General features: G+C 37.2%; 1 protein-coding gene across 4 annotated transcripts in view, besides 1 other annotated feature; it reads right to left on the reverse strand.

The window, feature by feature from the left end:
• Positions 1-3,670, reverse strand: part of osp (outspread) — a 90,145-nt gene extending 86,475 nt beyond the window's left edge. For all 4 annotated transcript variants that reach the window (NM_001169504.2, NM_078843.6, NM_165089.4 and 1 more), the window contains exon 1: positions 2,796-3,670. In NM_001169504.2, coding sequence (NP_001162975.1) covers positions 2,796-3,008 — 213 coding nt within the window. In that variant the 5' untranslated portion in view covers positions 3,009-3,670. The remainder of the gene's footprint in view (positions 1-2,795) is intronic.
• A 5,992-nt stretch (positions 3,671-9,662) lies between these two features.
• Positions 9,663-9,736: a mobile genetic element.
• Positions 9,737-15,132: the final 5,396 nt, after the last annotated feature.

Genomic DNA, 15,132 nt, shown 5'->3' on the forward strand with positions numbered 1-15,132 from the left:
AAACAGTCGAATGGTTTATTAGTAAGGGTGTTTAACCTTAGATCTGCCTACTTATGAAAAACTTACCCCTGCTGTGCTCCACTTCCTCATCCACTTCCCGATACCCGCCATATCCATCGACTTGTTGACACAGTTGTTCTACCCACTGGCTATTGACTCAAATGACTTTCACACTCAAATAGTAAAGTTTATTTATTTTCTTCTTTGTGAACACTCAGCTCCAACGCTTCGCTCAGCTAGGGTAATTCAATATTGTAACTCGAGCTATTTATAAATTAGGAAATGCTGCCAGGAACAGCTAAGCCAACAAATCGATCAACTAGTTCTCCAGTTTATGGATCATTTACATACCCCCTGCACTCTGTACTATCATTTCTAGATCTATTCTCACCGAAAGGCGACATTTTTCACGGCTGTCAAGTGCTGTTGGCCTCCGGCCTTTTCAGAGGGTATTTCAATATGAGTTCTCGTTGTTTTTTTTGGGTCTGTGACTTCCTCAATAAATGGTTAACAATACAATAAAGTCGGTCGGTGTGTGAGCGTTTTGTGCTAATTTCATGGGGGTCAATCTGGCACTGTTTTTTAAGATCAGTCACGCAGTTGAAGTTCCCCCGGCTCACGGACACATTTGAAGCATTTGGAAAACAAAAGTTTGATTTCTACGCGCTCTTAGCCTACAAAAAGCAATTTTCGCCTGAGGCCAAGCTGCGCTAGAAATCTCTCGCGTATCCGAATCATTTTTGGGTGATCAATTAAAAAAAGAGCCATTCCAATTTGGCAAGCGGACAAGCGGCGAGCCAGAAATTGCTTTTGACAATCGCATAATTAATTTTCGCAGGCTTCTCGAAAAACCAGGCACTTGTGGCCGTCAATGTAATATATCAGAAAAACAACTAAACAGAATAATAAAACATTTGTCGACCTATAAAACTGCACAAAATTGCCTGTCAACTGAATTGAGAACGAGAACAGCAATAATAGAATAATCAGATCAGAATTTATTAGGGTCAGTTGTGTAAAAATATATTTTCACAAAATTATTACGAAACGAGAACAAAAATTGTAAAAATTAAAAAATGACTTTACGGGGCAAACGAAACAAAAAGAGGGCAGGTTAATAATAGACAGAGAAATGTTGCACTGGTCAGCTAGCTACGTGTAAAATCCATTTATTTAAAATTTTATATTGAGTTTTTTAAATTTTTACAATATTAACTTGATTGCAAATCAAAATCATGTTTATTTTGAGTCAGCAAAATAAATTTAAAACTTTCATATATGTAACCAAGTGCAACAGCGCTGCTTTTTGTTCTCTATCTCAACTCTTTCATTCTAAACACTATCTTAATCTCCTAAAGAAATAAGATTAGATATTGTCGGCCAAAATGATGCTTAATCTTGGATTTAATCTTTCGACAAGTGTTTAGAAGCAGTTGACATATCTTTCCCGCTGTTCTTCAACCACCTTCATTTGCATAGTTCAACGAAAAATCCAACTTTCCCAATGGTAAACTAGTCTTCTGGTTTTATTTTTCATATAGTCGTCTCAGTTTCCTTCGCTCTTTTACGACAGCGATTTTATGTTTATTAAATACAAATTCCAAAACTTATCGTGCGGCTTATAAGAAAGCAGGTTGGCCTTTCAGCTCAGACTTCAAGGCGGTGGGCATGGTGTTTTTTTTTTTAGTTCGGGGCGTCCGTATAGTATTGTCGTAAATTTTTGGTAACCCAGCCCCATCGCAGGTAAACAAAATAAACGATTTTCACTTTTTTCTTCGGCTTCTCGCTCGGTCAGTTGAGTCCAGGTGGGTTTTTATGTTTTCTATGCTTTGATTAGTTTTTGTTATTTTAATTAGTTTTCAGTGGCATTTTATTTCGTATCGTCATTTTCTATCCCGAATTCTAAAACCACAAGACTACAGTGAAACGAGAAAGCGAGAGTTTTCCTTTGTCGTGCCGCAATTTTGTTTATTGTTTAAATGCTGGCTGTCTTCTGGCGATTTTTGTAACTTGATTGAACGAAAGTTTCAAGATTAGAAGATGTTTTTGCCCGGGGCAAACCGATGCCTTAGGTCATATTAATGAATTAATCTTGGTCAAGAACTTAGTTTCTTCCTTAAAAAGTCGTTGTAATCAAACTAAATGTCAGCTTTGATCATGTTTACCGATCAGATTATGCTGTCTTCTTTAAAAATGTTTTAATTAAAATTAATGATGAAAGTCCAGTCATAGCTCATTAATAAGTTTAAACTGATATGTCTGCGAACGTTCTGCATTTCTAACTTTCTCACTGCCCATCTGCAAAATGTTAAAGACATAAAAATATCTATAAAATGTTCACAACTAAGTTTAATCCCAACAAGATATATTTCCCATAAATGTCACCCAAAACTGCAGCAAGATGCACAAGAAGCCTGAGATGAGACGAAGAACCAAATGGAACTATAATTTTCGGAACAGAGGAATAACAAAGAAAAGCCCGCACAGAATTGGAAACTAAATAAAGATTTATTCAGCACACACAAAACTAAATTTATCCTATAGTTTTTCCAGGGTGACTTCCCTCAACTCCAAGTACAGTGAATGTTCTCATTAGGCACTTTATCTTAATTTTGGGCAAGGTGTTAGAAGTTTTAACAGAACATCGAACTAAAATTAGGTAGTTCTTTTGAACTTAAAACAGTTATAGATAGACATGAAATAAATATTTATACCACTGTTTCCTATAAGTTAACAATATCTTCTATTCTTAGGATTTATAACTTGTCCAAAAAGGTGAAAAATCCGAGACTCACCCTATTGCATTCCAAGGCGGCGGCCGAGTGCTCCTCCCGCTGTCGAAAACAGTGGCTGCACTTGCTCTTGTTGAAAATGTTCGGCGTGAACTTGCGGCAGTCGGCGGTGCGAGCGTTTGTTGTTGCTCCTGCCGCGCCTGTTGTTGTTGGAGTGGGTGGTGCCGATTTCGAGGGGGCGGCAGGCACCGTTGTTGTTATTGTCGTGGTTGACATTTCGCTAGTGCGCTGCTGCGTCGGTTCAACAAACAAAAAGAGTGGGGAAACTTGCAGAGGAGAAAGAGAGTGCGGAAATGGTGGTACTTTTAGAGTTTTCGCAGAAATGGCATGGCTATTATTTTTAACTCGATTTGTTTTGTTTTTCGTTTACTTTTTGCAAGGACGCGAAGTTACGTTAACCAAAACATTGGCTTGTTTTTGTTTTGGCTCTAAAAGCCAGCCTTTCTTAACTATTTCGGCACTTCAGAATTTATCAGCTCTGATAAACTTCTTATTTTCGGGTATTTGGTTACACGCTCAGTGAGAGAGCGAAAAAGAGAGATGGGGAAATTATTCAATTTCGCTTTGCACTTCGCTTTCTTAGCTTTGGCACACATGCACACAATTACGCACAAAAACACACACGGACGCCCGCGTAAGCCCAACAAATACACATACACTCGCGCACGCGAGAACCAGAGCAGAAGTTTGGGGCTTTTTCTTCTTTGGCCTTCTTCGCCGCCTTTTGTTTTGTTTTTTTTTTCTTTCGTATTACTCGTATTTTTGTTGTTATTTTTAGTGGTATATTCGTCGACCCGGTATTATTTGTTTTATGCTCGCGCGGAAAACGCGCTCTTTTTTTGAAGCACCGTTCGCGCACGCTGCTCAAAACGGAATGAGCAATCGCACCGATTCACCGAAAAATACTGAAACATGTTGAGACACAAAAAATACTGAAACATGCTGAAACAGGGAGAAATACCGCAAACAAGTAACTATGGGAATTAATTTTCGTCAAGTTTGCGTATATATACCCTTTCGAATAATATGTATTTAATATTCATATTTATTTATACTTCATATGGAATGTCTTTCGTACTTTAGAAAATAAGTCAAAAATAGTTTAGGAACTATAAACTATATAGCTCAATCTATTAATCTTCAGTAAACTTTCTGAAAGGGTATAACATTCCGCTCTCTCTCTGCACATGTTCTCTTTTGTCGGCAATGTTAACCGTTTCTGTTTGCAGCAACAGCTTCTGTTGAGGTAAATGTTAAGTTAACAGTTTACGATTTTTCTTTTAAAGTTTGTTGAATTGCCCAAAAACTAAAGATAAAAGGATAAAATGCTACAAAAATAACTTACTTAGGTAAAGCTGACTAATCTTGTTAATCATGAGTTACAGAATAGCCAAGTTACAAATAATATGATTTTTTGGTTTATTATTGCTTTTTAAAGTATTATTCGTATATTTCTTCTAAATCTTAATTTGTTATCCAGGGATTACATACTTTTGTTAAGCAATAAAATGCATCAACAAATAGTATGTTCTATTTATTCAAACGTTAAGCTACGAATCTGCAAAAGCAATCGACAGACTAGTTAGTTGCATCCATTTCCAACTGCCATATGAATAAACGTTAATTTAAATAAATTAAAAATAATTTAAAGTAAAGGGGTGAACTTAAAATAGAGTATTTTGAAATTGTGCGAATAAATCTATGATATGCGAACAATGATTAAAATTTTTGTATTTGTCAACGAGACAAAAATTTCCTTAAGTGATACTCAAAGTTTGTTGATAAATAAAAATCCGGCAAACAAAAATATCCGAATCGGTGGATGTTAACCGATTGAATCTCTAAGCGCGCAATGTTAGTTTCACAGTCGAATTCCTCTCATAGTGTTGGTAGAGCCTCATGCACTTGTTGCTTCATGTTGCAAGGTAAAGCAATAAATGTTGCTGGCGATTTTAACAACGAATAATAAATTCTATTGTAGTTATAATTTCTATATATATAAAGGTTCCTGAATTTACGTCAAGGGAATTTAATAGTTTTAAAATAAACTTATTTTAGGTGTATGTTGTTAAAAACTATAAAACTAGACTTTCAGAAGTTTTCAACATTTTCTTTAGCAACATGCTGCTAAGCTTGCCACACGAATGTTGCCACACTTCCGTCTTGTAATTGATGAGGTTTTTGACTCTCGAACTGGAAAAATGAATTATGCTGGTGGAAAAATCAAAGCCGGCAAAGGCAATCATTTCATGCCACAGACAATTTGTTTACAGATCTCGCCAGAAAAGGCCAATGCAACAACAAGAGCAAGCGGTACCCATAACAATAACAATTAACTGCACACTTCATTAACAACCTCGGTCAACAAATTTTCAAGTGCGATGCAGAACAGAAGGAGAAGGCAATAGAGATAAACCCTTTTCAGGCACCACAAAAATATAAATAAAAGGCAATGCACTGCGGAAAAAATGACACATATTTAAAGCACATTATATAAAAACAATATGCTTTTGGTAAATGTATAAACAGTATAACAATTAATAATAAATTGGATTGAACTTAATAAAAAAAATTAGGAGTAATGTCAAATTACAACATATGGAAATTTATGTGCTTATACCACGTTTTTTTCTCTGTGTAGAACGAAAATTGATTAATTACGCTTGTCAAGGGTTCTGGCATTTGATGGGGCTTGCGGGGAGAGGTAAAGGCCGCAGGGAACGAGGTAAAAAGGAGTCGGCCCTCGATCAAATATTTTGACTGCCACCTACCATATGGGGGGCTCTGTGTGTAATGAGGGGTAAAGATGGGGGGGGGGGGTTCGGGATCTCGCAACGGAAAGACTAATGTCTGGCGCTGCCCTCAAAGAATTAAGGAGGAGGAGCCGGTGAGAATAAAGGTGAAATGAAGAAGCGACGTAAGTCCCAACATTATTCACTTCCATACGTTTTATTGAGTTTGGATGATCGAAGTGGTATTTATAACATTTTTATATTATACAAATTAATACTTATGAATTTTAAAACTAAAACAAAACGATTATATTGTACATACATACCTATGTATATTTTAAACAAGCCAAAATTAATTTAGAGCTAACTTTGGAACACTGTTATATTAAATAGTTTCCATCTGAGATAAACTATTTGTATACTAAATACTAGACATTTCGAACGATGTGTTTATTGAGCTAAATATTTACTAGTGATACGTGATAATCATTGGCAAGCAGCGAGTTCATTGACCATTTCGCTTCTGGGTCTGGCATTTACGGTAATTAGTTGATTTTAAATTTGATTCGGATTTGGCTGACTCTTGTGCAATTGCCGAAAATACCTCGATTGCATTGGCAGCTGCCTTGCAACAAAACATTGCATGATAATGGCTTCTTTTTCGGGTCCATTGTTGCGCTCTAAGTTGTTATTGTTGTTGTGGTAATACCTGCATAGCCGAAAAATGCATTACCGAATATTGATTTCGATGTGGAAGGGGGACACACTTTGTGTGCGAGTTTTTTTTTTTTTTGGTTTTATTTTTGGTAGCCACCGAACGCCACTCGTTTTGCACATTTTCCACTCTCATTCAAATGTCAATCGAGTCACGAGTTGAGTTGTCCCCTTTTAACGCCCCCCTCCATCACCTTCTCTCACCAACTCCTTGCACTCCAAATGAATTTAAAGTAATGTGGAAGACAAACAATGAAGATGAAAAACCTATTTCCCTAAATATTTCCATAGTCCTTACCGCACGCCAGGTCGTTAAAATTCTGCGCCTTTCAAAATTACCCAAGATGACTTTATTAGCTTTCCGACTAAATCTGGAATCAGTTAAACTACTTAATACACCATTTGAAATCGCCTTTTCAAACCATATTGGTTTTATAGTCTTTCAAAACATTTTGAGATTTTTGAATGTATCTCAAGCCCATTAAAGTTAAGTTTTAGCTCAGACAGGCTAAGCAAATGTTTCCCAAACATTAAGTTTTATGTATCATTAACTGATCCAACGGCAATTAGTTCGACCGACTTGGGACTGGCAACCAAAAAAAAAAAACATGCAACATGGGGCAGGAGCAACAACAAGTGCATCCGATCCCGCCTTCGGGGTGTGTGACCAAAAACTTGGATCACGCTTCTTGTCGGAGCACTTGGGTTAATAAGTATCTCGTCTAGCCATGCAAATCGTGTACCGAATCGAAAATCAAAGCACTGAACTTGAGGCAATCTAAGCTGTCAGCTCCACCGCCCCCGTTGGTTCCGTTGTTGCTGAGTTTTTCATAATCTGCGCGTGGGCTGGCACTTTCCATATTTTCCCAAAGAAAAACAGCCTTTAAAATTCGAACAATTTTGCGCCCTTTTGACAGCAAGCGAGTCTCGATTCATGGGTAATTTTGTGAGAAGAGGGCGAGGTCTAAATGCTGCACATGACGTCTGGTTTGGTTGTTGCTGTTGCTGCTACATATAAAATTGCAGCTGCAACACTTTCACTTTTTTCTATGCTAATTTTCTAAAAAAAAAAAATTGAAAAAAATTGGTTTCGGAATTTTGAAAAGTGACAATGTATTTTGGAAAGATAAAAAGTAAGCTATTCAATTTAACTTAGTATACAAGAACTGGCCACAATATTAAATTCTTCTTTTGTCTAACTAATTATGTATTTAAAGCTTGAATGTCTTATGCGGGTCAAAAGAAAAGCACATATGTAGTTTCGAAAACGAACCAAGCACTAAGAATACTATAAATATCTTTAGAAAAGACAATGATTTATGTTGAACTTGCCACCAAATTCCAATGGAGCTGCAAGTCTAGACTTAATTCAAAGATAAGTTATGAATAGATTATGTGGGATAGCGACGAAAATAGAACTACAAAGATATATGGCATATTTATGAAGACATTCGAACTAGACATTTTATGAATTTTTTAGTATTTCTAGTTGTTATTTTTAGATCCAAATAAATTAGGCCTCTTTCAGGACACGATTCTTTCTTACTACGATTCAAACTCTTTATTTTAACAATACTTGCATTTTCTATATATATTCGTTTTCCTTTCAAAGCAATGAAAACCACTTCCTATATACAACTAGTTTGCGGTTGCAAATAAGCAAATATTTTTACATGCAGCCATGTTTTTGGGCGTCAAAAAGACTCCATAACTGACCGTAGCAAGCTAAAACCTATAACGAAACCGATCCAAGGCCCCAACTAACGGAAACCACCTGCGAACAATTTTCATTCGGCAGCAACAAAACGAAGAAAAGCCAACGAAAAATGCCGCAAATCGACGTCTGACAGTCTTTGGCTGGTACTGGTACCAATTTGGCAGCGATTCGCGGACTCACGCCAATTCCAGGGTGTGGACCCCGGGGGAAAAAAAGGGGCTGAAAGACACGGCTTTGGGGGAAAAATTAGGGGGATGGGGCAGCGGGGGCTTCAAACGTCCATAGACCTTTTCGTGAAAGTGAAATTTTTCGCAAAATCCGCTCCAGAGTTTTGCGAGTGTCGGTGTGTCTGGCAAGCCTCGACTGGCAGTTGGGTTTCCTGCACTTTTATTATGCTAGTCGCACTCGTCTCGAGCTGTAAAAACTCAGCTTTTGGGAGAAAATTAATTTTATTCAAGCCAACTAATATATATTTTAATACGATTTTATGCTGTTTGCTTAACATGAACTTTAATATGAACATTCAAAAGACAGGAACTATACTGCCAGCGAATGCCTTCACTGTTTCTTATTCTAATAAAAACCCATTCTAATTAAAACCCATTTAATTTCCTTTTCTTTATTTTTTGGTCAAAAGGGGTAATAGTTTGACTTCATGTTGGAACTCCATTTTAAGAACATTGACGTGTCATTAGTAGCTCTTGGAATCCATACTCCTTACCTATGGCCTTATATTTTTCCACTGCTAACTTTGTCCAGTCTTACAGTCAAAGATACAAAAACGCGGATATGACTCACATTGGGTATTATATTTAAAATATACTATACAAATATCCTCCAAGAGCACCCTGTGGTTTGATAACCACCGCGTTCGGATTTGATAATTGGCTTAAAGCGCGTGAATAATAACAACCAGCAGCGGCAGTAGTTGCAACCACAGACGTCAGTGGCAGCAGGCTGCTAGGAAATCGCGTTTCATTAACATGGAAGAAGGAAAATTGAAAATTGGGAAAAGGAGAAAAGCGGCGCAACCATGACATGAGACGAGTGGCAAGGAAAAGCGTTGCAGGCCGGACGTCCAACACTGCGTATACTTGTTGCGCTTGGCAAACTTATCTATTCAAGTTGTTTTATTTTTTCTCTCATTTTCCTCTCGATATAATACCTTTCGTTTGTTTGTTTTTCGGAAAAGCAGAAGGAAATATATATACTATATATTTTTTTCACTTTTCATTATGTCGGTTGGTTTTCTTACGGGTGACCGCGACAACATAATTTACCGTTAACTCTTCATCAACGCAACTCGGCACGCAAAGTAACAAAATTGTGGCGCAAGGAGTTTTCCATTTTCCGAGTTTCCCATTTGCTCGCTCAGTTTTGTCGTGTCATATGATTTATTTGACATGACAGCCAAACGAACAATGATTTATTTGTCAATACAGCATTTTTAATGAATTTTATTTTCAATTATTTATTTGTTGTTTGTTTTATATCTAGTTTTTAGTTTTTTTTAAGTACTCTTTTTGTGTTTGCTGTGCAATCGCAAAAGTCCAGATGCAGACCAAACACGCAATTTCGACGCCCAGTTGAGTTCCGAGTGTGAGCACAGTTTTCTACACTATGAATCCCACAAACGTGGGTTTCCTACCAGCACCAATTTTGTGCACCTGCTGACCAGACATCGAATAAATACAGCAAAAACACAAACACAATTAAAAATAAGAATGAACGCTTGATTATCTCGACTACTTGATACCCGTTACTCAACTAGTAAGGGTGCGCCGTAATTGGCTTTGAATTGGAAATTAGTAAGAAAATGAGTCAAATAAAAAGAAATGTGTGTTTTAGGATCGAAAACGCTTTCTTCTACCTGTTTTTTTTTTTTTTTACAGCAAAACAGAAATCAATTATGGCTCACTGAGCGTTAACATTTTGAATAAAAACTCAGTTTAATTGGCAGAACCAAAAATTAAGGAGTTTTATTACAGAAATCTCATGCACTCAGTGAAGGGAAACATGTAATTAGCTTAGAGCTATAAAACTAATATTAATGTTTTTACCTATTATAAAACTTTCCTTATAAATGAATATGCACAAAATTAATATATTGTAGTATTAAATATAAATTATATATAATTTTATTAAGGCTTTTGCAACTAATCCCGCTTAAACGATATGTGCCCAAGTGCATCTCGCTGCAGCAAGGGCGAGCAAATATTAATTTCACTTTTGACTGCACTTGACCCACTCTCTTTTTAACTCAAAGTGAAGTGCATCTTGGCGAAGCACCAGCTACGGGGCCCAGAGCTTTATGCAGATAAATCATATAATAAACAGAACACAGCAGGATATCACTTCGCTGGGTAGGATGCGGCCGCAAGAGACTTGAAGATTTGATTCGATGACGAGTTTCTTCCACTTGCTGGCGTAGAGATTTCGCGATGTGTTTGCTTTGCTGCTGAGTCACGGATGCTAAGGAAGGAGCTCAAAACAAATTGAAAGCCGCCATAAAATTGCACAAGAAATCGATAAACTTAAAGCTGCAAAACAAATTAAATTATGCTCTTGAGGATTTAAAAAACCAAAACTGAAAGGCAAAGTAAAAGTCTAGGCCATAAAGACTCATTCGATATGCGTATTTAATTGAAACTTTTTTCGTTCGTCGTTTCCTGTTTGTTAAGGCGATGTTACCCCCCCCCCCCCCATCATAATCCCAACGGATAACAATTTCGCCCTGTGGGCTGTCGTTCCTTCCCCTTGCCAGCCAACTTATGACTACAACTTTTGCCATTTACCAAACCCAAATCTCCTGCTGGATATATCTTTGTTTTTTTTTTTTCTATCTTACATAAGCCGAATGCAAGTTGCATTTGAATACAATTAGCAGTTTATGATTTTCACTTTTACAACATTTTCAACATGAGGCAACCCCACTCCTTCCCAACGGAGTCCATCGATAAAGTGCATTGGCCAGCGGACAACACGTGTGTTGCTGTTGCTGTTGCATTTGCCCGCTGTTGTTGGCCATGGTAATTTCGACTCGAACAACTCATTTTCGATTGCGAAACAAGTGGCAAAAGGGCAGGCATGGGCATCCAGAGAGATAGACAAAAACCCAACTTAATAGGACAATTGATTGCTTTGGGAGTGTTACAAAAGCTGGTGGAACAAACACCAAATGTAACCAATTACAATCGGGAGGGCAGGGAAGCAAAGTTTTTGGTCGAAAATGAAAAGTCAAAATGATGCATGAGCATGTGGAAACTTCTCTGAGGGGTCCGATCGGACATGCTTAAGTTGGCAAAACGTTGCTTGTCTTTTGTAATTATTTAGTTATATTATTTCGTAAATTTTCTTTAAAGAAAACATTAATTATGCTGCATTTACAAGCGCAGCAAACCCGCATCAAAAAGAGACACTTAAGCGTTCGAAAATTGTTTTATCCATTAGTCCGTCGTCAACTTGACCCAAACACCTCATCAAGTCGGAAAGTATCACTTTAAAGAGCTTTACAAATTACGACTTAATCGCGTGCCAACCACAAAAAACCAAAAGACTACAAGAAAACTACAGGCAGAACAACACGAACTCTTACGAAGTCAGCAGAAACACCATCAAGTTCAAAGTAACAAACACAAAACCACAAAGTGAAGGAAAACTCTTTTTAGACCTGGGTTGTGCATGATGGGGTCATTGAAATTTTCTGGTTTTAAACGTTAAACTTAAAGAGCGGTAGGAACCTAAAACTTCAAATTGTCATAGTCTGTCAGCTTCATTAAGATCATTCACTTTTATAAGTGCATTTTATCTAATTAAAATGCTTTTCAATAGATGTGTTTCCTTTTTGACTTCGGCGCTCCAACGGCTTGACCTTGTCTCTAAAATTTTAATGCTTTTGGCAGCTGAAAGGTGACTTTGATTACTTGATTTGATTTTAATAATTCTAATTGCTCTACGGATGCATTTCCTTCTCAGGCAGACTCTTGGCATTGATTGATGAAACGTAACTTTGACTTTGAAATTGGTTCTTGACGTTTTTGTCGTTGGCGTGCCAAAAGCATCATGGTCAACTAATACAGACCGCAAAAAAACGCAGGCAACAATTTAATATGAAAAGAGAAAATTCACGCTTGATTGGTAGACCATTTCACTTGTCTAAGAAACAAAAAGAAAACACAAGTGTCAGGGGAAAACTTCACACGCCAGCGAATGGCAAACGGCAATCAAATTAGAACACCACATGAATATGAATATTCGATTAAATGATGAATGCACTGCTGGCCATATACCACCGTATTTCGCCCCCACTTACAGTCAAACCCCCTTGTCGTGAATAAAAACGTGCCAAATGTATGAATGAATGACTGGTTGACTGAATGAGGTGGCAAAATATAAACGTCGTGCTTGCACGGTGGGTAAATAAGTTGTTTAATACAAATACAAAATACAAAAATCAAATACATTAATGCAACATGATTTGTATAATTAATATGTAGCTCCTCACTAAAACGAACTTATTTTTTATAGGTTGAAATCTTAACTTGTTATCTAAAATCAAATTTGTTTCAATTTTCTTGTAAATTTAGCATAATATGAATTTTTAGCCAATAAAAAGTGATCTTGGCCCACTGTATTTCCGACAGTTGCTCGAGTAGGAGTCAAGTGGAAGTGGAGTAGTGTAAAGTGAAGAAGTGTAAGTAGCAGTAGCCTCTGTCTTTCGGTTGCCTTTGGCTTCTTGGTGCCACTGGATTTTCGCTGGCTGACATACGCCAAAAAATGCCGGCCCCTCGAACAAAAAGAAAAAAAAAAACACAAAACAGAAATCGTATTTTGCTATAATTTAATCAAAATTGGAATTGCGGCCTGTCCCACATGAATATTTCAATGGGGAGAGTGCTTTTTTTTCTCCAGCCCGCCCCGCCGCAATATTTGCATTCGTTTTCATTCGGCGATTCGCTTTTGACAGTGTAACGGCCGCAACCTGTCATAACACATGGGGTAAAATAAAAAATATTTACAAAAAATGAAAAAAAAAAATTGGCAAAAAGCGCAAGTTACAATTTATGTTTGATGGACATTCGTCGGATTGGTTGGGTGAAATTTTGATGGTGGCGACGACGTTGATGACGTCCACAGTTGGACATTGATGGGAGTGAGTGTGCTCTTTAATTAGCTGCACACAACAACAAAAAAACACCTGGGCAAAAAAGGAAAACTTTTCAGCTCGGCTTGTCACCGCTTGAATGGGAAAACGCTGTTCGAAATGCATGGAATATGGTTTACAATCTGATCGCAGCTTGTAGATTAGCCACGAGCTCAACACATTCAGCCAATCTGTCGACACTTGTCAGGGAGTCATAAAAAGGCCACACCCAGTCGAGCTTAGGCACTCATAAGTATTCATATTCCGAGCTCTAAACTCTATCCAAAGTTATGTTCATGTTTTACATCAAGCGCTTTATGGACTTTGGTTTTACAGCTAAAGTTATTCTAATGTGATGTTTATAGATATTCAAAAGTTGATAACGATAAAAAAAAATGGCTTTCTTTAAAATATTCCATGTATGTTTGGGTCGCACAATAAACATTTGATCAGATATTTTTCAGGTTCTGTTAAATCAAGACAACATTTTTGAAACAATTATCTTTTTATTGTAAACATTCACCAAGAAATATGATACATATTATTAAGGTTATAAACTAAATACCTTTATAAATTATAATATAATATTTAATATGATTAAGCCGTGAATTATGTCTTGATATTACTACAAATTTCTTAGATTAACAAATGGCTCAGTTGAACAAAATATCAGAAGTTCCTTGCTTGAAATGTTTGAACTTTTTCCCCCTTATTCGTACAATTCTCCACCCACCGCTAAGAACTATAAATAAATACAATATGCACATAAAATTTATTCACATAGGCAAATAGAAATCTTTAGCGCGGCTGCATAGAATTAAAAACCGATGAGGCAAAGATTTGAATGCACGTGTGTTAATCATAAATTTTAAACATGTTTCAAATGCAGTCGGCGGTGGAAAAGTGGACAGGAGGACAGTGGGACAGATGGACGGACTGATGGCTGGAAACGATTCGGCGGTGTCGGCGTCCAAAAAAGCGAACGCAGCTATAATAAACGCATGAAAATATGCCTGAGGCGTGCGCCAAGCGATTTCACCTACAGATACATGTATATATAGAAATATATATGTATGCACTGCAGTGGTGGCGCAAGGGGGGATTTTCGGGGCAAAACGGGGGCTGGTCGCAACCACGTCGACTTGTCACTTTTTTGCATAAACGCACCCAATTTTCGATGCGTATATGAGTGAGAGCGAACGAGACTTTGGCTTTGCCTTTGGTTTTGTTTTTGGTTTGGTTTTTGGTTTGGTTTTGGCCACATGCCAGTGCGTAGTGAACTTTTTCGTGGAAAGGGAGGCGTTAAGAGCTTGCCGCGCCTCAGTTTCAGTCTATTAAAAGAGCTGCAAGCTGGGCTCGGTGGTTGTCAATTTTATTCCATTATTTTCCCTTTCCCCCCACTGTTGTTTTTTTGTAGCCTTAATGCTCTTGTAATGGGCCAACAAATTGCCATTGGGGCCGTTGTTATCCGAGGTCTTTGCGCCTGATCGTGTTGTGAATTGGCAATTCGATGTGTTTTTAGCCCAGCTACAGTGGCAAATGTCACAGAACTCTGCAAACGTGATGGATCAACTGGGATAGAACACGCCACTAGTGATTTCAATTAGTTTTGCGAATATTTTAACTCAGGCATTAACTAATTTGTGTGTATTTACACGTTAAATCTCAACAAGCTAAAATATGTAAGAGGTCAACAAACAATTGTGAAACAATTATTTTTTAAAGCTTAACGGCTTATTATGATTATGGTTTTCTTAGGGTAAATAAGTATATTAAGTTCCGGAAATAGTATGTATGAGGAAGAACGGATCGTTTCCACTCTACAATTTCTATAACTTTAATAACCAGAATTTTTGAATTTAGTTAATACTAATTTGTTGATACTAATCTAAATGTCAAATAATTCAATCCGGACGAACAATAAAGAATGATGAACTAAATATGCAACTGCATCTCCTGATAACATTATATCAGCAGTGTATGCAGTTTTAGTCAGCTTACTAATTTAAATATTAATAATCAACTTTTAGTGAT

Source organism: Drosophila melanogaster, chromosome 2L, assembly GCF_000001215.4.
Source record: "Drosophila melanogaster chromosome 2L".
Classification (NCBI taxonomy): domain Eukaryota; kingdom Metazoa; phylum Arthropoda; class Insecta; order Diptera; family Drosophilidae; genus Drosophila; species Drosophila melanogaster.